Below are 26,443 nucleotides of genomic sequence, written 5' to 3'. Positions count from 1 at the left end.
GAAATGTTGGGTTTATATATATATAATAATTATTTTTATGGTTTTCATTTATAGTTTTACTTTATTTGAGTTAATTTTGTATTTAACAAATAAAGACAAAAAAAAGAGAGAATTTTTTTTTGGAAGTGTAATTGATTGATTAGTTAATTTAATTTAAATTAAATTTAAATTATATTTATTTTTCAGTAAAATATTGCTTTGGAAACTAGTTGAAATCTAGTAAATTTACGTTTATTTTACATTTATTTTTATTGATATATATTTATGTTCATTATTCATGGGCTCATAACCCGTGTCTGCCGGTGTGTGGTGTCTGTACCGTTTCTGCCGTGTTGTTTGAGGGTGTTGGCTGACAGGTGGATGGCGTTCCCTTGTCCTCCCGTCTGTGGAAACTTCAGATCGGGAAGATTTCCGTCTGTGCTCATCCTCGCCACCTCCAGCTCTGAACAAAGACAGACACACAAACACACCGTTAGGCCGGAATAACAAGCTACACAATGCATGAAAAGTCATGACTGTGGTGATAACACACCTCAGAATTACTTTGAGTTTATGACAGTATAATGAAAGTAAATAAAACCTGAACAAAAAAAATTGTACTTGTGTGCTATTCATACAAGCATTATCTGTGAAGAATTAAAATTTCGTTATTCACTGAAAATCTTGGCTGACATGTCTTTTTGGTGTTCATGAAAATGGCGGTAATGTCCGATTCATGAACAGACTCATCATTGAATCTGAATGAATGGATATCTAAGGTCTGTTCTTAAGGTCTCAGGTTCTGATGAGTTACAGATGATTCGTTTGATGATCTGGTCCGTTTAGTTCTTTAAAACTCATCTCAGTTGTTCCCATAGTAACAGGTCTCTAAGGTCAGACTTACTTGGAAACAGGTCTATGTGATGTAAATAGGACTGAATTGCAGCTATTTCAGTGGAGGTGATACCTGAAGTCTTACAAGAGCACCCTGTTGCTTTCTGTTCACACTGGCCACTTTTATACTTCTTCTTATACTTTTTCTCTTCCAGAACCGTACGTACATTTTAAAATGCAACGATGCACGACATCGAGCTTGCGTGTAAGTGTTTGCGTCAAATACTTGCGTAGAGTCTGCGGTTTAAAAAAATTCAAATGGAGAATGAAACTCCTGCTGTGCTGTTTGGACATATCCAAGCATCTCGCGCTGTCTGAGATTTCAACAGTGATTCAGCACAGCTCTCTAATCAGAGTATGAATGCACTGACTCACTGCATCAGCGCCAGGCCTGCAGCCTGATTTTAGAGCATTCATAAACATGCTTTCAGAGAAGCTGAAATGAAGTCAGCCGCAAAATTCCCTAGCATTTACACAAACACTTATCAAACCAAAATTAGCATTGAAAATCCCAAAGGAGACTCATTCAGCAGCAGGGGCCTGCAGGCATTCGCCGCCGACAGGACAAAGGAGAGCGATAAAGAGCGGTGGGCAGAACCAGGCGACTATAGCTTGCAGGAAATACTTTTTCCTTCTTCCAGCTTCGCTGGGAAAAGCTTAAGACTGCAAACAGCAGGCCGAGACGCTGTTGTGCCTCAAGAGAAATCAAAAGCCGGTTTAAACAACAGGTTAATCGCCCCAAATCTGCTCGCCAGATTATGAGCGTGAGGACAAACACACTCTCCATCAAACAGAGAGAAATCTAAATACAAAGGCATGCTGTTTTATAAAAGCACATTATAATAAACCGAAGAAGGAGGATAACAACCACTTCAGGGTAAGTTGGCAAAAGATGAGCATCCATCCTCACACACAAACAGGCTTTTATTTCCCCAAACGACTGTGTCATCAACACTATCATCAGATGGCAACGCCGCTAATCTTCTCTCCATTCTCCACATGCTGCGACGTTGGCCTTAAAGGGATAGTTTGCACAAAAATGATAATGCGAACCTGTATGACTGTCATTCTTCTGTGAAATACAAAAGGAGATAAACTGAGGAACATTCAGAGGGGTGTTGAGCTTCAAAATGAATAAAAATACAAAATATGGATATCTTATATGATGGTCCAAGTCTTTTGTATTTATATATGTATGTATTATGTTGTGTATTGCAGTTTCAAAGTGAAATGTCAAGTAAGTTGAGCTAAAATGTTCAGTTTTATCCAGAACAGGTCAATCATCGCTGGTTGGTTGGAAATGAAATGTCCGGTTAGTGGCACTGTAAGGTCATTACTCTATTGTGTATGAAAATGACGTACTATGTAAATAAGAGTTAACAAAAGCAAACGTGATAAAAACACATTTTTTGAAGCAACCATGTGCTTGTTTCTACAAGTCTTTCAGCTCTTTTATTGTGTCTCGTGTTTCATGGGACTCGTATTTTAACATGTTGCATCTCAAATGCTGTACCGGGTGCGCTACCGAGCAAGTTTACTACATCAGAAAAGCCATATATATGGAGCTGGTTATGTGATACAGATCATGCACTATGCTAAAAGTGTCTTGAGCTCATAACATAGTATTGTGCAATGAAATGCTTGAAAATCCATCTTTATTAATCAATAATATGGCCCTGTAATCATAATTTTTGTCCCAAGGAATAAAAACGGTTGTTTTACTTCCACTAGTGTTCATTTCAGCTGGAAACTGCAGTGAATTGTAATGAAAATTACTTAACTGTACACTTTTCTAAAGTTCTGAAGTTAATATAACATATTATTAGAGTATGGCTTAAAATAAAATAGCATTTTGTGTAATTAATTATGTACTTCAAAATTTTGTATCCATTCAATGTCTAACTTGCAGTTTCTTTGTCATTTTTTAGTGAATTTCTGAGTGAAAACCTGTTTCTAAACCGTATTTATGGACAAGAGCATTTCCTTGCGTGTTTCACGGAAGAAAGACTATAATATGGGTTTGAAATGACACAAGTGTTTGTAAACTTTTCAATTCTGGCTGATCTATTCCTTTAACTGAAGGCTGCATTTCGGACTCAGCGGCCCCGAGGGCCAAACAAACCGTACAACGCTGCAAACTAACCCCATCAAACAGGGCCTGAAGGTCTGCTAAAGGTGTCACAGCCCGTAGATTAATCACCGCGCAGCACGGAGGATATAAAATAACCCTCATAAAAAAGTTTGTTGGAGGGACTCCCTCCCCCCGCGGAGCCGAGCTCTGGATCCCTTAATATCAGGATAAATCGCATGCCAGACACGATAAATTCAGTTTTATTAATTCCCAAAATGCAACCATCTCCGCAGAGAGACGGCAGACCTACATTCTGGAGTTTCCATGGCAGCCAGTCCACCTTAAATCCCCATCTTTAGGAAGAGGAGATGCATCGCTTTCATCCCAGAGGAATACACACACACACACACACACACAACAGCCTGATCTCGGGAATGCTGGCATTCAAACAGTAATATTCACAAACAGATGCGGGCGGGACAGAATAACGTGGGCGTCCTCAAAACGTCTCGTCTGATTCCTCTGCGGGCTGAGAAACGCATCGTAAACGACACTAAATTATCGCTCGGAGCATATGCTCACTCACCCTTTCGTTTAAAAACGCTTAATTATGCCTTCCAGTGAATACAATAACACGATTCACGGTCATAAAGGAGTCAAATGTGTGTGCTAATGGCGCTGATATGAGGTTCTCTGTGATGAAAGCGGGTTTGTCGGTGTGTATCAGGGCCGCTCGGGGTTCATGGATGATCAGAATCCAAAAACAAGGTCTGATGCTTTCCATGGATAAGACACACTCTGATGTCACACTTTATCTTTTATGGACGCATCAGAGGTATAGAGTCCATGTTTTGTTGTTGTTGTTGTTGTAACACCCTGGAAGTGACAATTTGGAAAACAAGAAACATTTCAGATTCTTAGTTTTTACACAAAGTGTAGAGGTGACAGCATTACTGATCAACCCAAACCTCTTATTAGGGTTGACAATAACAAAGTGATCAAAAAAAAAAAAAAAAAAGCTTAATTTTTTTTTGTGAAATATAAATTCTTAAAATAATCAAGCAATTATTATTACTATTTTATTTGTAATGTATGAGTCATATAAATGACTAAATATCAAGCTTTTTCTGTACTTTACGAGAGCTAAAAATGACAATGATCAAGAGTTTTTATTTATTCATTTAATTTAGCATTTTTTTTTTATATAAATATATAATAAAAAGTATTGAGCATTTATTTTCTGTAATTTATGAGACATAAATTACAATGATCAAGATTTTGTTCTGTAATTTTGGAAAAAATAAATAAATAATAACACAATCGAGCAAATATTTTTATTTTCTGTAATTCATGAAAAATATAAATTACTAAATTATCAAGCAATTTCTTTTTAATTTATGGGAAATATAAATGACAGAATGGTCAAGCAAATATTTATTTTCTGTCATTAATGAAAAATTTGAATATTAAGTAATTTCAGAGGAATGTAAATGACAAAAAAACATATACTTCATAAGCATTTAATGGCAAAATAATCCAGCAATATTTTCTCTCTTGTAATTTGCAACTTGTGAGAAATATAAATGGGAAAGTATCAAGCATTTTTTTTAAGAGAAATACAAATGTAAAGCAGCTCATACAATCTATGGCTGACATTTCGTATTTTCTGAAGGTTAAGCACCGTATTTCTGACTCTTATCTGTGGGAAGAGAACTGATGATGAGAAGATAAATGTATGATTTCATGTCATCTGCATTGTTGGACGCTAGCAACAGCAAGGTCAAGTGTTCGACTGATGATGAATGCATGACCAACAAGCACTGAATGCACTGAAAGTAAAAACCACTGAAAGACTCACGGATGTTTTCTGTGTTTTCCTGCACGACGTCGGTCTTCAGCAGGTTGTCTGCGAGCACGAAGGCGCCCTGTTCGACGGTGTCCAGCAGCGTGGTGGCAGCATGCAGCTGATCTGCGCTCGACAGCTCCATCCACGCCGTCCTCGCCTGCGGCTGCAGCAGGTTATTCACCGTCTCCACCATCGCCTGCCGCGGAAAACAGCATCAGCATTCAGACACAGCCAGCACAAAACCTGCTCACAACCTTACAACAACTACTGACAGAAGCATGCAGAGAGATCTTCAGATCAGTGCATGATGGATGGAACAGGAGTCCACACACAGACTGTGAATAAGACCCAATGACAGGAATTGGTCAAAAGAACCTACACTATTATACAACCACATCCAAAACACCAGTAATGACATGACAGATGGTCACAACACACACTATGATCAAGCAAATATTTATTTCTGTAATATATGACAAATATAAATGACAAAATAATCAAGCAATTTTTTTGTGTGTGTGTGTGTGATTTCAGTAAGTAAATGTTCTGTATTTTATCTGATAAATAAGTGAAAAAATAAATAAATGAATAAATAAAGAATAAAGAAAATATTGCCTCCTGTTTTTTTCTTTTTCTTTTTTTTGTGAGGAATAAGTATAACATTATCAAACAAATATGTTTTTCTGTAATTTAAGAGAAATACAAATAACAAAATGATCAAGAAAATATTTCCTATTGACCTTTTTAACCTTTACAAAGGTTGACATTTAACATTTTCTAAAGGTTAAAAAAAATAAAAATAAAAATAAAATAAAATAAAAAGAAAATAAAAAGAAAAGAAAAGAAAAGAAAATAAAATAAAATAAAATAAAATAAAATAAAATAAAATAAAATAACACTGTTTGAGACACACACAGTCATTTAACACCTGCCTCTGGCTCTCTGTGATGCCGGATTTCAAGTTGCTGAAATGAGACACTTCAGTGACTGTGGCCTGTGATTTTGGTTAGAAGCGGAGGCTCAGAAACAGATCTACAGCTGTGGCGATCGTTCAGCCTTTTAATAATGTTTAACCCCCATCATCAAAACCTCATCACTCCACTCAACATCAGCACCGCCAATTAAACATTTAAAACGCTACGGGCCAAACACACTGCGGGAATGCTAATCAGCCCAAGCCTAAACAAGTGCGGCCAACGATCTCACGAAGACAGAAAACTTCAGTTCAGACTGACGAGGAAGGAGATGCTGAAAGAACCGATCAAACAGACTGGCTTTTAATCGTCCGTTCTTTCACGGCATGTCTCTTTCCAGAAGAAGCTTCATGCTCAATTTAAAAGCATTATTTACTGAAAATCTCCATCTCTCAAATCTCATTCATGGTTATGCATTTTTTAAACACACCTTGTTGCAATAGATGGCCAAAAATATGATAACAAATTAATGTTAATGTAAAGTCATGATACCAAAAGCCAGTATAAAAAAAATAATAAATTTAAAAAAGGTGGTCTGTACCACTGTTGATATTACAGCAACAACTACAAGCACATTTCCTTTCAATATTTGAGGAATATATTAATACATAAATAACTGGGGTTGGTGGGATTAAAAAGTTTTTATATGATTGATTGATTAATTAATTAATTTATTATCTTTCACTTTAATAGTTTTCATTTTCATTTTAGTTCATTTTTAGCATATATATATATATTACAAGCAAAAGTTTCATTTCACTTTTAAATTGTATTTATTCAGTTAGTAATTTTAGTGTTTTAACTTCACTAAATGAATTTACAATTTATTTTAGATTTATTGTTGTGAAATGTGTTTGTTTTATATATTATATTATTATAATTCGAATAAAACGTTTAATAGTTTACATTCTATTTCAGGTATATTTATCAAACATTTTTGTTTACGTTTATGATAATTCTTTATTTCAATTTTAAAGATTTTATGGGGAAAGAAGGCCTTATGTTAATTTGGCAGCATTTTATGAATCCTAAATACACACATTTAAATAAGATTTTCACCCTTTTGAAGACAAAGATACATCTTTATTGAGTAACTGATGACAGCGCTGCATGCTTGAAATAATCCCTCAGAATGAAGTGTGTTTCAGTGGTTTGGAGGAGTTAGAGCCACACACACACACACACACACACACACACACACACACACACACACACACACACACACACACACACATATTTGTCATTAGCCCACTAATCTACTGTTGCTCTGTGGGTGTGAGCGCAGAAATGTCTCTGTAATCCGCAGCAGCTCTGAACTGGCTCAGGCCGAACGAACCGGTCTGTCTCTCGGCTTACACAGGTTCGATCCTCCCGCGAGCAGCTTTAGCAGCACCTGACCTCAGATCCTCATGAAGCCCGGTGGAAACGCCAGCATATTAAACACTGATCCCAGGTCAGGTGACACAATCAGGACAAACACTCGCCAGTTCACTCCGGCGTATAAATCACCACGAATCACGCGATGCATATTCATACAGAAAACATTTACAGGTTCACAATTCATTTAAACGTCTAGTCTATGCAGATGAGATGAATGCACACAGATTGTTAGGAGATTTGTGATGCAGATGAGCCTTTTAAAGGATTCGGGAGGTAAACATATTAGCAGAACATTAGAAACAAATGTGAATCAGACAGAGAGAGAGACTTTTGTGGATCATCAAGACCTTAAAATAAATAACCTAAAAAAATACAAAAATAAAATGTATTCTACTACCACTAATAATAATAATAATAATAATAATAATAATTATTATTATTATTATTATAGCATTTAATTTGAATATAAATGCCTTTTCTATGAACTGTCATACGAAATAATATACAAATTAATAACAAAATCAATATTCTGGACAACACAGAAAACCTTAAGTCTTAATTCACCCCAAAATAAAATAAGAAATGTATTTAAAATAAGTATCAACATAATTAAATATGTATTGCTAGACAGTTTGGTCGCTTAGAAAAGTAACTGCACATTTCTACTAAACTCACTAATTAATATTAAATACATGTAATTAGTTAAATGAATTTAAATAAATATAAAAAAACAAATAGTACAAACAGTACTACATATGCATTTTATTATTAATTTATTATTATTGTTGTTGTTGTTGAAATTATTATTATTGTAGTTGTTGATGTTATTTAGCAGCATTTAATCTAAATAAAAAAATAAAATTAGCTATGACTGGCATACAAATCCAAAACAAATAAACAAAAAATAAATAAATAAAACAGAACTATAGATAGAATCTCTCACCAAGAAATGTCTTAATTCACTCTGAAACAAAATAAATATATTATTATTATTAATACTATAAATATATAAAATATTGACAATTATTATCACTACTATTACTGTTTTTGTCGTTGTCTACTATGACTACTACTCCTTCTAATATAAATAGTGTATTTATGTATTTTTTATTCTTTTTTATTTATTTACAATTATATATTCACATTACACTTACAAGAGTGTGTTTTCTACATACAATAGCAGTGTCACGAAAATAATATGACAATACAAGACACCTTAAAGGCCCTAAAAATAGGCTATATGTGCTCTTATTTTTGTTCTTTCTGTCATTTCCAGACAGTTCTCCTGACAGCTTCAGCCTCACATTTTCAGCAGCACAGGACATACAGGACTGAATCATTATCATCATCATCATCATCATCATCATCATCATCATCATCATCATCATCATACACAGCAGAGGAGAAGAAGAAGAAGAAACCATAAACTCCAACAACTTCTAAAATATAAATGTGTGTGTTTCACATTCTGCTCTCGCTCGTCTTAGATGGTCCTTCTCATACATACAAATGACTTCCAGCCTGCATTACAACTTTGTCTGTGTGTGTGTCGCTGATCAATCTGATGGTTATTAAAGGAAGAAAACTCATATTGTGTTTTTAATATAAGTTCTAATTTTAAAGCACATATTGCATGCTGCTTTCATGCTGTGCATATAGACACAAGCTTGACGCATATTGCACTTTTTCAAAGACATACTGAGGAAAAAGAAGTATATGTGTGTGTGTGTGTGTGTGTGTGTGTGTGTGTGTGGCCAATCACATTGACAGTAGTAGAAAATTCATATTGTGTTTTTAATACATGCTCTCTGTTTTATCCAGCTTTGATTTTGTGCATTTAGATCCCAGAACGACCCATAATATCCTTTTCAACAGACTCCTTTAGTCTGTGCAGTGTGTGTGTGTGTGTGTGTGTGTGTGTGTGTGACAGCAAGATCCTGACCGACAGACAGAATTGATCTCAGCAGCCCATAACTCAGCGGATGGTCTGTGTGTCCGTCATGTATTCAACATTGTCACACTGGGCTCAAGAAAGGTCACGTTCATCTTTATAACATCACATCCTATTAAACACTGATTCGTCATTAAAGACCATTAAGTGACGACCCGTCAAGGAGAAACCAGTTGCGTTTCAATGTGTTGAGGAGAAATGAGCTGCTGCTTTTCTATGAGCTCAGACTCTACTAGCAGCACAGAACACCCTAGCAACCACATAGCAACAAGCTTAACACCCTAGCAACTACATAGCAACAGCCTGCATTAAAAAAAACAAATATGAAAATTAGATTTATTTAAAATTATTTATCACTGTCTCCATCCAACCAGACATAAGCAGGTCATCATGATTGTGATTTCCATTTGAGCAGCTATTTAAGCTTAACAGGAAACAGATGCTTTTGCATATTGAAGTGTATAAGTGCATTTACATTTATGCATTCAGCAGACTCTTTTATTGACTTATCAACAATGCTTGCCTGCTCATTGTTTGTATAACACTATTCCCGTATTCTCAATAATAACCTTTTGTGTAAATTGTAAAGGAAGCCTGCGGTGGGCGTACAGATTTAAAATATACAGAATAACCCAGTAATTTTCATCCAGACGGGCCACAGCTCTCCGAACGCATGAACATCTCTTTCTTCAGAACAACAGCGGCTCAGTTTGTTGCAGGTCGTTTATTGATTGTGAAAGGGCTTCAATAGTTTAAACATCAAACCCATTTCTCCTCAGAAAAGCACACTCTGTACCCGTAATGTACACTGAGCTTTGGTTTCTGAACACAGCGCTAGGAATCTATTCTTAACGCGGGATCAGGTCGGGTATCGATCCATCACTGTTATTAATAAGTCAAACTCTGCTATGGAGCACGAAACAAAAATAATCAAGGTCTCTGCACTCCTCGCCTCTCAGTGGAAATCCACTGCTCTTTCTGTCCAGAACAACTGTTTTCTGTGCACATCGTCTACTGACAAGCGAAAGCAAATCATCAAATTCTTAGCATGAGGAATAATAGACCAAAGCTTTTCTGATTGGTATGTATGAGATGTTTTCTGACAAACACAACACGTACAAAGTATCAAGACAAAGTTCACATTTGTGCAATGTTTTCATGCTCACTGGACCAAAACTACAGTTCAGTTCACTGATAATCCACACATTTGTCATTAATTGTTTAAAAGCTTGGAATCTGGATTTTATGATACATACGTATACACTGCTGTTTGGGCTCAGTTATGTTTTTGAAAAAGAAGTCTCTTCTGCTCACCAAGGCTGCATTTATTTGAAAACTGTTTCCATGTGAGTCTATTTTAAACTGTAATTCATTGCTGTGATGCGCAGCTGAACTTTCAGCATCATTGTCACATGATCCTTCAGAAATCATTCTGATATACTGATTGTTATCAGTGTTGAAAACAGCTGCACTGTGAATATTGTTTGAGGAAACTGTGAAAGATTGATTTTTTAAGGATTCACAGATGAAAGAACAGAGAAATATTTAGCAACATTATAAATGTTTTTATTCTCGCATTTGCTCAATTTGATGCATCCTTGATGAATAAAAGTATTGATTTATTCATTTATTCTTTTTTATTTCCTTTAGTCATATATGTAGATGTGGCTTTTTTATTTATTTATTTCTTTTTATTATTAATTCATAAAACAAATTTAATTCAAGTGAACACAGTGTTATTTGTGTTAACTAAAACTATTAAAAACATTGTTAACGCAAATAAATCTGAAATCCATTTTTTATCTAAAAAACAAAACAAAAATCAACTAAAAGAGAATTAGAAATAAAAATAAAAATAAAATTGAACTAAAACTAAAATACAGTTTAAATGTAACATAGTAGCATTTATAATGAACTAAAATAATAAAAATGACAAAAAACATAAAAAATATATTATTAAAAACTAAATAAAAATTTTAATGAAAAAAGAATTGACAAATAAAACTTTCAAAAATTTCACAATATGAATACAACAAAAAACTATAACGGCATATACATAATTAAATTAAAATAAGACTGGTTCAAACTAAATCCTACAGTAACCCTCACAGCCTGCTAACTCTGTTAAAAGCCTATGTTTTTCCAGGTCACACTTGCAAACAAACTGGCAAAAGTGATTGAGGTCTCACCTGCACATTATAGACTCTATTTCCAATAACGCTTGACAAAAATAACTACAATCTCCCCAGTTCTCAGTGAATTATATATAGGACACTAATACATTTCACAACATCACTTCCACAAGTTACGTTCTGTTTCCACAAGCTTGCTTGCAATGGTTCAGATCATGTGAATTACTGACATCCACCAAACCGATCTGGACCTCATCACTGAGTCACAAAGAAGAAGATTCTGCAACAGCGGCCATGATCTCTGACATCTGAACTCACACACTCGCCTCACACATCACATTCAACACACACTTCATCAAGTCTATGTGACCTCTGAAGGGTCAAGACAGCTGTTGCTCAACAATCGTCAAGTGCATGCTGGGAAGGCTGACAGTCACATGACCTGATAGGGTGCAGAAGCAGCAGCAGAGCTCAAGCAAAAAGCAGCAGGCGACTGCTGATCTGAAACCAGCTGAGCTTCTCAAGCCTACATTTCTGAGTTAATTCTAACCTATAGCTTACAAATGTGACCTAAAACTAGTTTACTCAAAATATAATAAGCACAGCTGCTCTCGTTGATGCAAAAAGACAGAGTTATGGGTAATAATGAGGCCGTGAACAAAATTAGATTTCCACCTGAAATGAAAATTAGTTTTTCAATAATTTGATTTTTTTCTTTGAAAATGTGTAAAAAAAAGTGCGCTTAATTGTGTTGAATGTGCACTTGTAGTGTTCTTCAAGTGACGTATAGAGAGACACGTTCATGACTGTTTCTGAACACACTTAAGTACACTTTTAAAAATTGATCTTTGTAATAATGGCAAAGTTTTACTTTAAAGTAAATCACATCATTGTTTTAATAATCTTCTGTTGTGCTTTAAATAAGCACACTTTTTTTGTTGTGTTGACTAGCATACTAAAGCACTTTTAACTCATTCAATATTAATTTCCAAGTTAATAGATTTTAAAAGAACAAAACTTAAACCATATTTAAAAGAATATATGTAAATGCATGACATACAAGTTTCAATATAAATAACATTAAAGTAAATTTTAGTTTATCATAAATGCTTGTCAGTACATTACCCATATTTCAAAAACAATAGAAGTAATTATGAAATTACATATAAAGATGTACTTAAGTCCTACATACTTAAGTCCTACTTAAGTGGGTCAAAAGCATTCTAAAGTTCAGCTAATTGCATTTTACATAAATCAAAACTAATATATTTTTAATTAATTGCAATTAGCAGTTCACACTTAAGTATGTTCTTGTAAAGCATATCATTTCCACAATAAAAGCATGCTAAAGTGCACTTCTTTCCATAAGCGTTTCTGTGATTGCAATGGTGTGTTCACTCATGGAAGTGTTTAAGAGCGAGTGGATTATTATGAGTAACTTGCAAAGGTGGAGGTTAAATTTGCTTAAGGCCTCAAATGACAACAACAGGACCTCACAAACCCACAAGGAACATGAGCTGGGTGCGAATGAAGAGAAAAGCATGAGACGTGAGGATGAAAGTGGCGTATATAAAGAGAAATATAAAGAGAAAAATACCTGGACAAAATATCGACACGAACGCTCCCTTTTCTGCAGCTGAAAACCCAAAGAAAACCAACCGCTTTAGTATCAAGCAGAAAATTCGACACTCTCAAGGTCTTTCACACCGAACACAATGAAGCATCTTTTCAAGCAAATAATCGAACTAAACAAAAGCAGTAGTTTGTGCAAGGCTAATGCACCTTCAGTGCTGTATCTATAATTCAATGTTTTATTTAATTATTGCACAGAATACAGACTCTGTGTTGATGTGCCAATGAATCTAAAAAGTGAACGCTGTTCTCTGTTGTGAAGAGCTCCACAGGAATACATAGTTTCTATTGAAAACCGCACTGGTGTTTGGTGTGAAAGAGCCTTTAGGAAACACATCATTTGCATGAATCACATCCTACTGAACCCAGGGGAAAAGATTCATCCAGTACCCTGCTCAAAAGAGAGACGATCGATGACAGAGAAATTCAGGGACATTAAATGTTAAAATCAACCCTAAAACAACAAAATGCAATTCATACAGGTATATACAGGTAATAAAATAATACAGAAAAGTATCTTAGAATTCTTTTCACAGACATCTCTGTGTAGAGTCGAGGAGCTTCTGAGCTGGTTACTGCTGGTTTGTTGGATTAGTGGTTGGTCGACGTCAAATGAGGTCTGCAACACTTCTTACTTCCATACACTCTCGGGAAATCAGGTGCAAAAGCTCACTGAAGTGGCACCCATTCAAAAGTACACATTTGTACCTTACTTACCCCTACAGGGTGCATATTTGTACCTGATGTGTGCATAACAGTAATTCAGTTGTACACATTGGTTCCTTTTGCAAAGGTGTTGTCCCAGTTATTATTATTATTATTATTTATTTATTTATTTATCTATTTATTTTTATGTATTTATTTACTTTTTGAGAGAGAGAGAGAGAGAGAGAGATTTCAGAGCATTTCAGAGTGATTTAGTTTTGCATTCTGGTCATTCCATAGGGTTTAGTTCCCAACTCTTGTTTTTATAATGCTTTCAACAGTATTTATGCAACCTCGCAGACAGATCAGGTACTGATTGAGATTTTATAATGTCAAAAAGGTTTCATTTTAGTTTTTGAATAATATTTTGTGTGGCCTTAATGGTCATAATGAAAGATACTATGGATCATTTACCTTGAAATAAAATGGAAAAGGAAGAACGTTCAAAATGAGTTCCCGGAAAAACACTGCATGAGTCACCGAGATTTGAATAATAATAATTACTTTTGAACTGATTAATTTGATTATGTACTGGTTGAAATTTGTGAGTGATTTTATCACATTGTGGACAGAATCTTATCATATCGTATCTGGTTATAAAAGGGTTACTGTTTTTAGTGTGTTTTGCTGTCTTTGTAATTTCTTAGGATTCTATTATTTTCTATCTTTCTCTTTGTTTTCAAGTTTAAAGAGAAAATGCTTATGTAACACATTTCAGTTCAGAAGTTTGGGGTCAGTAAGACTTAATTTATTTCTAAAAATAAATAAATAAATAAAAAATGTGGCAACTTTCTATTCATCAAGGCATCCTGAAAAATAAAATGTATCACAATCTCCACAAAAATATTGTGCACCACAACTGTTTTCAACATTGATAATAATCAGAGATGTTTCTTGAGAAGCAAGATTTCTGAAGATCATGTGACACTGAATACTCAAGTAATGTTGCTGAAAATTCAGCTTTGATCACAGTAATAAACGACAGATATTCACATAGAAAGCAGCTGTTTTAAATCAATCGTAATAATATTTCACATTTTTACTATATTTTTGATCAAATAAATGCAGCCTTGGTGAGCAGAAGAGACTTAGTTTAATCTTACCGACCCCAAACTTTTGAATAGTAGTGCATTAAAAATATTTTTAGCTTGAATTTCCAATAAAAATACTAATTATTCACCACTGCCACACTCTATTTTACTAATGTCAACACGTGCAGCCTCACGCTTGATGTTTGTACATTTAGTCAAAGCGAGGGGGTTTAATGTCTTGGAGGACCGGCCTTCAGTTTGACAGCTTCTGATCATCGTGTGATTGTGCAGAAACTCTTCTCCTCACCACATGAGTAAAGAGCAGTGAGGCCTGTGTGTGTGTGTGTGTGTGTGTGTGTGTGTAAGCCATGAATTATTGAGCCTCAGAGGAAGAGCGAGGGAAGGGAACAGATAAAAATAAATAGCAGGCAGGTCTGTCTCTGCTGGTGCCTGAATATTAATTTGGCTTGATACAGGCTGACGGCAGCCATCTTTAGATCCCATTACTTTTACTCTTCAGCAGATCCCATTAGCGCTTCTTCAGGTAAACTATCTTGATCTTGCAGTCAAAGGTTTTGTTCGACTAGTTGCACATGTCAAATGTGTTGCTGACTGCATCTTTACCAACAATTATGATGCTTTATGATTTCAGTGATGTCCAGTTAGCATTTGCATTACAACCAAATAATGAGTCAACAATTTGTTATTTTGCTACTTGTTATCTTATGGTCAAAACAGCATATTGTTGACAGGTCATTTCGATCAGTTGTGTTATTGTTAACAAAAACTAAAACAATGAAAAAAAATTCACGGTAACTGAAATAAAGGTGAAATGAAATAAAGTAAAAAAATATTTGATGAAAAACATAAAAAGTGAAAAGTTATAAAAAGTTGAAAATAATGAAAATCTTAGCAAAATTACTAAAACTAAAATAACAATGAAAATATAACAATAAAAGTATATTTACATTTTTTTAATTTTGTAATTCAAATTTTAAAACACACTATAATAATATATAAATAATAATAAAACACCACTGACTTAAACACAAAAAAGCTATTAGCATGTAGTACACAATTAACTGATAGTAAATAGAAACGTTTAAAAAAGACGAAATAAAAATAAACAAAATCAAGACTAAAACCTTAAAAAGAAAAGAAAAAAAAAAAAACAATTCAAGAAATTAATTCGTACATAAACAGTATACAGGTATAAGTAGTTGTAAGTAGCATGTCCAAAAATTATTAATTCATTATTTAATTCCTGAAAAGGATGAATAACAATAGTTGTACTGTATTTCACTTGTTTGTTTGTGCTATGGATTTTATTATGTCTACATTATTTTATAATGTAGCACATTTCCTTAATTCCTGAAGATGTACTGAAGATGTAGATGCCTCACACATAGCTGATCTGTTTTAAATCAGTGATCTCTATATGAAAGCAGATGTCGGTCGAGTCTGAAGCTCAAATCACCAGCTGTGCAACTCAAAGGCAGATTCAGTTTAAAACTACCCCTTCCAGTAATTAGCATGAAGAGTGTGACGGCCTCGTCAGAAAGTGTGAGCGTAACACGCACTGATGGCAGTGGAAATGTGAAGTTTGCAGAATTCTGGGTGGAAATGATGTGTGAATTTTGCAGAAGATGCATGGAAACAGGTGTTTGTGCTCCACGCTCCGACGTCCCGATCTGAAATACGACACTCTTGAAAGCCAAGTTAATTAATTTTGAACATTCCTGTCACTAGAAGAACTTAGATGATGGGTTCGATTAAACTGATACATGTTTACTTTGAACAGAGTGTAAGACATGGATGAAAGTGACCGCTGAAAACTTACAGTACATTTTAATTAGGAATATATTACTCTATACAGAAGCATTACAGTGAATGTGTGTCTTGTCAGGTTTCAACATATACTTGCTATTAGTGGCTGGATTGATAATTTTTTTTTGTGCAGCAATGAAATGGGACTTTGTATTTTTATTAAATGGTTTATTGAATAGCTTCAAAAAATAAATAATAATAATAATAATACTTAAATATACATACAATAATATATTTTTTTACAAATTAATTTAAAAAAATAACTAACTAAACTAACTATTGATATTTGGATGAATCATCTTTAAAAACGAATCCTTAAATTTTAACTAATTGCATGATTTGCTGATTAAGTAAATTAATAACATTGAAGATCCAAAATGAAAACTTGGAAGATCACCAAATGCAAAAATGCCATTATTTTTATTAAAGGTCTCGTTTTTCATGCTTTTTTTAAGTTTTATTGTGTTTACAGTGTGCAATTTAATATGTGTTCATGTTTCGCGTGTAAGAAAACATTTTTCACACAATTCACTTATCTGTATACCGCTGTTTTCACTGTCATAAAATGGACTGATGCCTTCCTTGTTCTATAAAGTCCCTCCTTCAGAAATACGTAACAAGTTCTGATTGTGCCTGCGGTCCCTTTGTTGTGATTTGACACCAGCTTAGCGCACGCTGCCCTCCTGGAAACGCGATTGGGCTAGTTTTGAACTAGTTTTGAGAAGCAAGTGGGCAGGATTTGTTTTGAAAACCTGGCAATCCTGATCTGAATCATAGACAGTAAAAGAATGCACGTGCTGGAGATGTACTTATAATCACAGGAGCGTTTTACTGACGAGATGCGCATGAAAATCGCATTCAATTTTTTTGCACAGGCCTACCATCTAGTTAACATAGCTAAACAGCGTTGCCCTTTGTGTAATAAGTTACAGAAACTGTTAAACACACCAACTTAAATAATAAAGTTCACTTACCGGTTGTGGTCTATAAACAACGCCTTCTCCAGACAAAGATGGAACTGCTCCATCTTTCAAGAATAATCTTTGTGCGAATCCTGCATTAAACTGATTGAGATTGAGGAAGCTCGCTGTCCTCATCAAAATGTGCTGCACAGAGTTTTACATGTGGATAATAATTTTCGGGAACCGAGTTAAACATAAATTGTAACCAATAATCTCCAAGTACAGCGTCCCTGGGAAGCCCAAACAAAGGTGATTGGACTCCGAGTTGAAAATAACAGCGTTTCGACTACATGGCGACAAACACAAACGCAACTCTTCCTCTTCTCCGCCGGAGCGCAACAAGGCCACGCCCCTTTTTTGTGTATTCATGTGGGTGGAGATTAGTCAAAAAACTGTTTTAGAGACATCATTACTGCAGGAACTAGAGGGATGTAGTTCAAACGGGTCGTTTTTTGTAGGCAAATTCTGTTAAATAAAATATCTCGCTTGGCATTGAACTTTGAGCTTTAGAATTTTACAGATATTATTTATACTCTAACAACAACATTACGCACTAACTAAAGTTTAAAACATGGGATCACAAAAAACGGGACCTCTAAATGGTTTGGATCAAAACAAACATATAAACAAGCAAACAAAAAAAGTAAAAAAAAAAAAAAAGAAGAAGAAAAAACGTCTCGGGTTACGCATGTAACCATGGTTCCCTGAGAGGGAATGAGATGCTGTACCCCCTAAGGGGGCACTATGGGGAATGCTGTCTGCATGACCAGTGTCTGAGGCACATGTGAAACCATGCCAATCTATTGGCCCACCTGGCCAATGATGTCATAAGCAGGATTCCCGGAAGTATAAAAGAGCACCTGCTGAACACGTCATCCTTAGCTGTCTCTAGGAGACGTCAACAGTCATGTCGAAGGCATGGCAAGGGGGTGTAGCATCTCATTCTCTCTCGAGGAACCATGGTTACATGTGTAACCCGAGACTTTCCCCTTCGAGGGAACTCCATGCAGGCGGCACTATGGGGAATGCAATCCAACCAAGCCGTGTCGAGGCGTATTAAAATTAAATTAAATTAAATGTATGCATTTAGCAGATGCTTTTATCCAAAGTGACTTACAGTGTATTCAGGCTATCAATTTTTACCTATCATGTGTTCCCGGGGATTAGAACCCCCAACCTTGCGCTTGACAGCGCAGTGCTCTACCAATTGAGCTACAGGAACACTGTGTGTGTGTGTGTGTGTGTGTGTGTGTGTGTGTGTGTGTGTGTGTGTGTGTGTGTGTGTGTGTGTGTGTGTGTGTGTGTGTGTGTGTGTGTGTGTGTGTGTGTGTGTGTGTGTGTGTGTGTGTGTGTGTGTGTGTGTGTGTGTGCATATACCTGTCGACCTGGTGGGCGAGCACCAAGGACACATTAAGGACACATCCCACCCAAGTTAAGAGCACAGCTATCACAGAAGGCTATGTGATATGAGCAGAACTAGCCTTGACAAACAAGACCACTGAAGAGTTTAACAGAAAACCTCCAAAAGGAACTTAGAGATCCCAAAGGGAAATAACTGCTGAGCTAGAATATGGTTATCCTCGGAAAGCAATGACCCTAAGGTCTTATGAAGGCTTGTGGACCAGAATGTCATAAGAACATAGCCTCCCTAAAGAGCTGCTTAGACCACAGAAATTGGGCCATCTGCTTAATTCTCTAACAGAGGAGAAAGCACAGACCAGGCAAGGGCTCAAAGAGACCACTACTTAAATACCCTAAGAGGGGAGCAGTCACTGAGCTAGCACATATATATCCTCAGATAACTACGTGCCCAGGAACAGCTATCGATTTCAACTAAGATATATAGGTTCTAGGTAAAAAGGCCACTCCATGGGTGCAAAGCCATAGTGGGACACAGCTAGCCTCAGGTAGCTTTATTCATATAAGCCCATCCTGCCATACCAATGGCTGGAATACAACCACCCTTAGATGGCTATACCAAGGAAGTCCCCAATCTGTCAGAGACTATACAGCCTTCCTATAGAGCTGCCTAGACCAGATATAACCTACTTACTACCCTAGCAGGGGAGATAGCACTGTCTAGGCAAGGGCTCAAAGAGACTGCTACTTAAAGACTCTAAAAAATGGAGCAGTCACCGCCCTATTCGTATGTACTCCGGAAGGTGTAAGAAAGGAACCGACTGAAAAAACTACCCAGACCACCAGAGTGGTCTACTTATGACCCAGAGAGATGAGACAACACTGTCTAGGTGTTGGCTCAAAGACTGCTACTTAAAACCATTGAGCTAGCACACAGCCATCCTCAGATGGCTGGAATCCAGGGAAAAATGGAACCACCCCAGGAGAGGGCTCAGTGCAACTGCATTAAAACACAGCTACTTTCAGGTAGCTGTATTTAAATAAGCCCTGTCCTTTCCCTGCAAACGCATGAATATAAAAACCCTCAGGTGGCTATATCAAGAGTGTCACAGACCCGTGAGCAGTTGGGGGTTTCGTGCTTTGCTCAAGGGAAACTCAGTTGTGGTATTGAGGGTGAAGAGAGCACTGTACATTCAATCCCTCTATCTACAAATTCTGAAGGAGAAAGATGATCAGGACACGCAAGCGTCGGAACGCAGACGATGACTGCGTCTCTTATTCATCACGTTCCTGGGATCACTTCTTCCCTTGTCAACGGTAGGCTTTCCTCACCAATTCCTAGAAGGAGGAGGGATGCAGTTAGCGACGCTAAATTTCTGATCTTGTCTATGGGCCTCAGCCCTAGACAGACCATCCCCCTTAAAAAGGATTTGGAGCATCGGGAATTCATTTCCTGTAGGCAGCTGATTGTGCCTCTGCCTCCCTGACCTTCTCCACAACCGTCTTGTCGGAAGCGCCAAAAAGTCTGGTTGGCGAAGAAGAAAGAATAAGAAAGTTAACCCACAAATGTCTCTCCATAGCCACCATCGCCGACATTGAACGCCCAATGGCAGCAGCAGTTTACTTAGTGGCACGGAGAGCCAAGTCCGTAGTGCGGTGCAGCTCTTCAACTGCTTCTGGCAATAAGCCTTTACCCTCATCCAAATCCTTCAACAGATCAGCCTGTTAGGCCTTTGACACTGCCATGGTGTGCAGAGCACCACAAGCCTGACCTGCTGCCACATACACCCTGCCATTCAAATATGAGGTGGTCTGAATTGCTACTGATGGCAATACAGGAGCCTTCAAAGAGGATGACTTGCCCTGCGAGAGATAGCTCGCAAACGTCTTCTCAACAGGGGGTATCCTCATGTATCTGCGCTCAGCCACAACTGTTGAAAGACATGCAGCCGAAAGGAATATGGTTTCACCCAGGATTTAGATATCTCTGAGTGGAGATCTGGAAGAAATGGAAGACTCCCGGGGGCTGGACGATCAAGACTTGGCCAAAAATGCTCATCTAGTCAGCCGCGAGCCAACATCGTCTTATGACGCATCAGACCACCAGAGTCTCAGATGTATCAGATGACTCCAATGACAGACGCTTGCCTCTTTCCCCCCCAAAAAAGGGACAAACGTGAACAGAGCTTACGCATTGGAAATGATTCACAATGCTTACATTCTGGGACCTCAAGCACCGAATGCACATGCTCCTCCCCCAGGCACATAACGCACAAGTCATGCGTGTTCTCGGGTGTCAAAAACTTAGGACACGGAGGCACGCACTTCTTGAAATGCTCAACTGGGTTGTTAAACATGGTAGCACACTGTACTCCAGACACACGGTTCTTGAAGACAGCAAAGAGGATGACGTGCTCGGCAGGTGCCCTTTTATACTCCCGCGAATGAAAATCGTAATTTGCTAATCGCAGAAGCCTGCGATGTGGATGCGATATGACTCTGTTCCATTATCTCCCCAATCAGCTCTGCTCTAGCCAACTGTGTAAACGCCCACCATAAAAAAATTAAAAAAATTAAAAAACAAACACATAAGCAGGAGAGAGACAGAGTGGGATTATGGCATCTACAGGGTCAGATCAATAGTTAGGTAAATTGAAACTAAAGAAAAACGTTATGTAATTTAAGATTTGAAAAGACAGACAACGAACAAAAAAGATAATTTATAAGAGCTGCGTCACAATGCATATCAAGAGCATCTCTTGCATGCTCGCTATTCCCAATTCAGAAGACTGCACACACAGTCTGTGTCTCTGAATGCTTCTCATACTCGCTCCTCTCGGACGAGCCATTCACACTTGCCGCACTCACATAGCCTGTTTCGTAACGCTCGGTTATATTCTCGCGCGCACAACACCGCAAATCTCCACGAGTGCATCTGGCAGTATGGATGAGAATCGACACACACGCGCAACCTGCGTCGTGCCTGGCTCCGCGTTTAAAACGAATGTAAATTCAGTCAAACTGCTTGCTAATTTCACATGAATTAAATGAAATATTCACCACATTTTCCACTTGTTCTTAAAATTCCAAATACAGCGTAACATGTAATACTTTAATAATTGACTAAAGAAATACAGTTATTTATGTATATAAAAATAAATATTTCCAGTGAAATTCAGTAACTAAGTTAATTATATAAAATTAGTTATAAGATTATAATCTTGTCTGCTGAAAAAAAGTAAATAAAAATATTAATAATAATAATAATAATAATAATAATAATAATAATAATAATAATAATAATTATATATATATATATATATATATATATATATATATATATATATATATATATATATATATATATATATATATATATATATATATATGCACATTATTGACAACATTGAGCTAAAGCTCGACTGCTGTGTGTAATATTAATACATGCACAATGTCTGAATGAACGGTCTTTGTTCTCTGAGTGTCTGAAGACAAACTACACGCAGGGCTGGAGAAAACAGCGTCAAAGCGAACCTCTTTAACTCTGCAGAAACTTTAATAACGCTGGCGATTATTCATGCCGCATAATGTCCTCGGAGCGATAGGAGCCTCAGGATGGCAAGAGTTTCTCTTCCCCCAAGTTAAACCTATTTTTAAACAGACGGCTGACTGCTGGGACATACACAGGGGATCATTCATCCTGACAAACACGGACATCATTAAAAAAACACCCACTGCTCTCCTGTTCCTGCTGCTCTCCATACCGACTGCATCAAAGAGGATGCTTTATCTGCCTAGCGCTTCCTGTCCGTTTCTCTTCTGGTGAAGTCAAACATAATAATAATAATAAATAGTGCTGTCGATTTAATGCAACGATATGGTGTGATTAAATACTGAAAAAAAATTAGTTACTTGCCCTAAAATTCAAAATATGATGGCAGAAAACGCCCTGTGTTTTTTGTCTCATATTTATATCATATGATATAGTTTAGAAGGACAAAAAATTATTTCATATTTTAATATTCTTTTTTAATAAACCCATTAATACCCATTTATTATTATTATTTATGCAACTTTGAATCAAAATATTTCATTCTAAAGCAGCTTTTATGTAATGTCTACCAATGTGTTTTTTTTTTTTTTTTTTTTCATCTAACACAATATTGATTTTAAATTATATTTGTGGGGGTCATTTCTTGGACCAAATTGATGTGTGATTAATTTGCGATAAGTTTGATTAATCAATCAAAACATCATTTAATTAATAAGATAAATTTTAATCTCTTGACAGCCTTAATAATAAGTGATGATTAGCTGTTTGAAACCACTGTCAGACTTATCACATATAAACTCATGCGTCATGTGTCCACTGCAATCCTCAGACTGGTTTGCCTCACAAACAGCATTTGGTTTTCAGTCTCAGGCGACACATCCACCAACCGTTTGATGCGTATTGAATGTAAAAATGCCACAAAATCCACATGCTTCAACCTGATTGGCTGTCTGACTACAAGCATTTTATTCAAGGTCAGGTTTTTATCAGCCCACCGGGACACGATTTCAAAGTTAGCAGGTTGATAGAATGAGCATTTGTGAGGAGGACAAACTGTATTTGAAAACATTTGTGAGATGAGTCTTGGGAAGACATTCTTCGTGGCAAGTTTTCAAGGATAACCTGCCTTAACACTTCAGCTGGTTATCCTCGAATACACCTGGATTTTCATTATATTCCATAAACCAGTGGTCCCAACCATGTTCCTGGAGGCACCCCACCACTGAAGGTTTTCAATGTCTGCGTAATCAAACACACCTGATTTAGATCATCAACTCATTAGCAGAGACTCCAAGAACTGAAATTGTTGTGTCAGACAAAGGAGAGATGGAAAATGTGCAGTGTTGTGGGGCCTCCAGGAACGAGGTTGGGCTGAAAAACATGTCTGAAGATGAGCGAACATTATTACATAGAGCAGTTTTTAAAAGTCTTCTTAAGTGTGTTAAAAATGTGTTTTAAGTCACTTAAGCTGCATTTTATTTCATTACAAGTACAGTATATATATATATATATATATATATATGTACTTTTAAGATTTAATGTGCAATACAAGAGCACATTCAATACTATTAAGCACACTCCTTTTCACAAGGGTGGATTTGCCTAAGTTTGTCAGGTTAGAGCAGGGCTAGGCAAGTTCAGCTTCAACCCTAATCAAACACACCTGAACAAGCTCATCAATCCATTCAGGATTACTAAGATACAGGCAGGTGAGTTTTTTTTCAGGGTTGGAGCTGAACTATGCAGGACTGCGGCTCTCTAGGACCGAACTTGCCTACCTCTGGGTTAGAGGCATCACATCACAAAACACTTATTTTTGTTTTGTTATGGGGAAAAAAAGAACCTCAAGTTGCTTCATGCACTTCTTTAATAAGAAAAAATGTCCAGTGCACATTTGTCATTATTACAAGATAAACACTGACAGATTGATCAGGACTTTTAAATCATTGCTGCTGCACTCTCTCTGCTCTCTTTCTTCACACATAACAGAATTAAACTCAAATCAATATTTCATGTCCCTTTATTATTTTATCTGGTAAGTAGCCGTGTAATGATCTTTGCACCATTTCTGAAAACAACCGTCTGACTGTATATCCATTACATATTCCTTTTTGTTTGAAATATTCAGTCCGGATGCTGTGACCTCACAGTCCAAATACATTTTACAATCATTTCTGTACAAACATCTCCAGAAACTGAGCAACCATTTTATTGAAAGGCAGTATAATGCAATGTGAATGATTTTAGATCGCAAAGTGTAACTATATTATCACTCAAATCTAATCTGCTAAACACAAGTCATTAAAGTCATGAAGACATTAAAATATTATAAACACTAACATCATTATTTTCTGTAAAGCTGCTATGAAATAGTGTTTGTGTAAAAGTATTGTAAAAAGCGCTATACTAATGCATTTGACTTGACATTTATTGACTGATATCATAGTGTTGTATAACAGACGCAGTACCTTGTTGAGGCTCCGGGCGGCGCTGTCCTTTCCTCCAGGGGTGAGATTCCTGAGCTGGACGTCCAGCAGGTCGATCAGGTGACCCATGGCCCAGACGGTGTAGGTGATGTCACCCGCGTGCATGTGACCCTTGGTCTGTTCGGAAAGCTCACGGGAGATTATGGCCGCAGGTTCACCGGCTCGGATCTACAACACACACACAAACAGTTTTTATCAACCAACAAACAGCTTAGTTCCAGCTGTCTCTGTTACACAGACATAAGAGAATGTTTAACATAAAAAAAATAACAATCATCAAAACGGCTTTGTTTTTTCTTCTGAATGAAGTGATTGAGTAAAGCAATAATTATTCTGCAGGTCTGGGTTTGTGTTGATGATGGTCAGCAGAACTAAAGGTGTTGGAATAAGTGTTAATGTTCCTGTAGCTCAAACAGCAGAGCATGATGATAAACAACACCAAGGTCATCATGGGTTTGAGTCCCAGTCAATGCATGGATGACAATATGAATGGAAGTTAGTTACTAATATCAGCTTTAACAAGAGGATTTACAGTCAATTCTACCATAAGGATACAAAGTTTGTAGTGGGTGTTTTCTCCCCGTAGTTTAGGTGGAGTAGTGATATATATTTGCTTGTTCTGGTTCTCACATCTGATTGGCTGAGAACCGTGAGATATTGTACTGATATTGCCACAGGAGCACCCTTTCACCATTTATATCACTCTGCTTCCAGTATTTCTCACAGCAAGCGTCATGTAGGAAACCCAATTCCACTAAAATTAATAATAGGCCTCCTGTTTTGGTGTCACAGAATGTCGTTTGAAGTTTTACGTATTTTAGGTGGGAATGTACTTGTTTAGACTTCAAACATATGGTTTTCTAATAAAGATAACATCTATTTGTAAATTTGCTTCAACATTTTCAGAGATCTGAGCTCTAGGGCGTCAGTAGCCATTCAGCACTCATGAACTCGCCAAGAGCAGCCTCACCTCGGCCAGATCTTCTAGAATTTGCAGCTGGCTCTGATGTATGAAGGTAAAACAGTAGTGTAACACAGGTTAGAATTCAGCTATTTAAGAAACAGAAAGAAAATAATATAATTTCAAATAATTATATTTCTAATAAAATACAGAATATATTTAAACAAAAAGCTTAATAACGTCATTGCAGTTTAAAATAATAAATTAATAAAATGACTAAATGCCTAATTAACATAATCAGTCTGGACGGAGATTGTGCGTGACGTCATTGAGATGAGACGCGAAAGCAACGAGAGACACACACATTGCTGATCGCGAGAGGAAAAAGCTAAGATGAATCTGAGAACGTGATTGTTGATATTGCCGCTGATGATTGTTGATTGAGAACCCCTGTGAAATCCCATGTGGGTTAAAAGCATATGAACCCCGGATTTGGTCAGGTTTTTTTGGTGTGATTGGATCAAACCCTTCATACGATGAGATGGCGAGCCTCCCAACTGAACCTCTGTGAATTTGAGAAGTGCGGATGGAGTAACCCTGTGCGTTCCAGTGATTAGTGCTTCTACTGATCAGGTGGAATCCAGTTCATTGGATATATTCTGATCGGTAGGATCGGACTTTTCTTTAAGCAATCATTTTGCACCATTGACTGTTGAAACGAAGCTTTCATCTACACCAAGAGATTTTTGCACACACTAAC

At 36.7% G+C, this 26,443-nt stretch overlaps 1 protein-coding gene across 36 annotated transcripts in view; it reads right to left on the bottom strand.

The window, feature by feature from the left end:
• LOC132111166 (adhesion G protein-coupled receptor L3-like) overlaps positions 1 to 26,443 on the bottom strand; it is a 277,367-nt gene that overhangs the window by 45,593 nt on the left and 205,331 nt on the right. For 26 of the 36 annotated variants that reach the window (XM_059518330.1, XM_059518347.1, XM_059518416.1 and 23 more), the window contains 4 exons: positions 24,765 to 24,950; positions 12,825 to 12,863; positions 4,803 to 4,986; positions 320 to 442 (listed from right to left, as the gene is read on the bottom strand). In XM_059518330.1, coding sequence (XP_059374313.1) covers positions 320 to 442; positions 4,803 to 4,986; positions 12,825 to 12,863; positions 24,765 to 24,950 — 532 coding nt within the window. The remainder of the gene's footprint in view (positions 1 to 319; positions 443 to 4,802; positions 4,987 to 12,824; positions 12,864 to 24,764; positions 24,951 to 26,443) is intronic. The other 10 variants (XM_059518364.1, XM_059518462.1, XM_059518471.1 and 7 more) reach the window with 1 other exon arrangement.

This window comes from Carassius carassius, chromosome 2 (assembly GCF_963082965.1).
Source record: "Carassius carassius chromosome 2, fCarCar2.1, whole genome shotgun sequence".
NCBI classification, from domain to species: Eukaryota; Metazoa; Chordata; class Actinopteri; order Cypriniformes; family Cyprinidae; genus Carassius; species Carassius carassius.
This window is presented reverse-complemented; position numbering and strand designations above follow the sequence as displayed.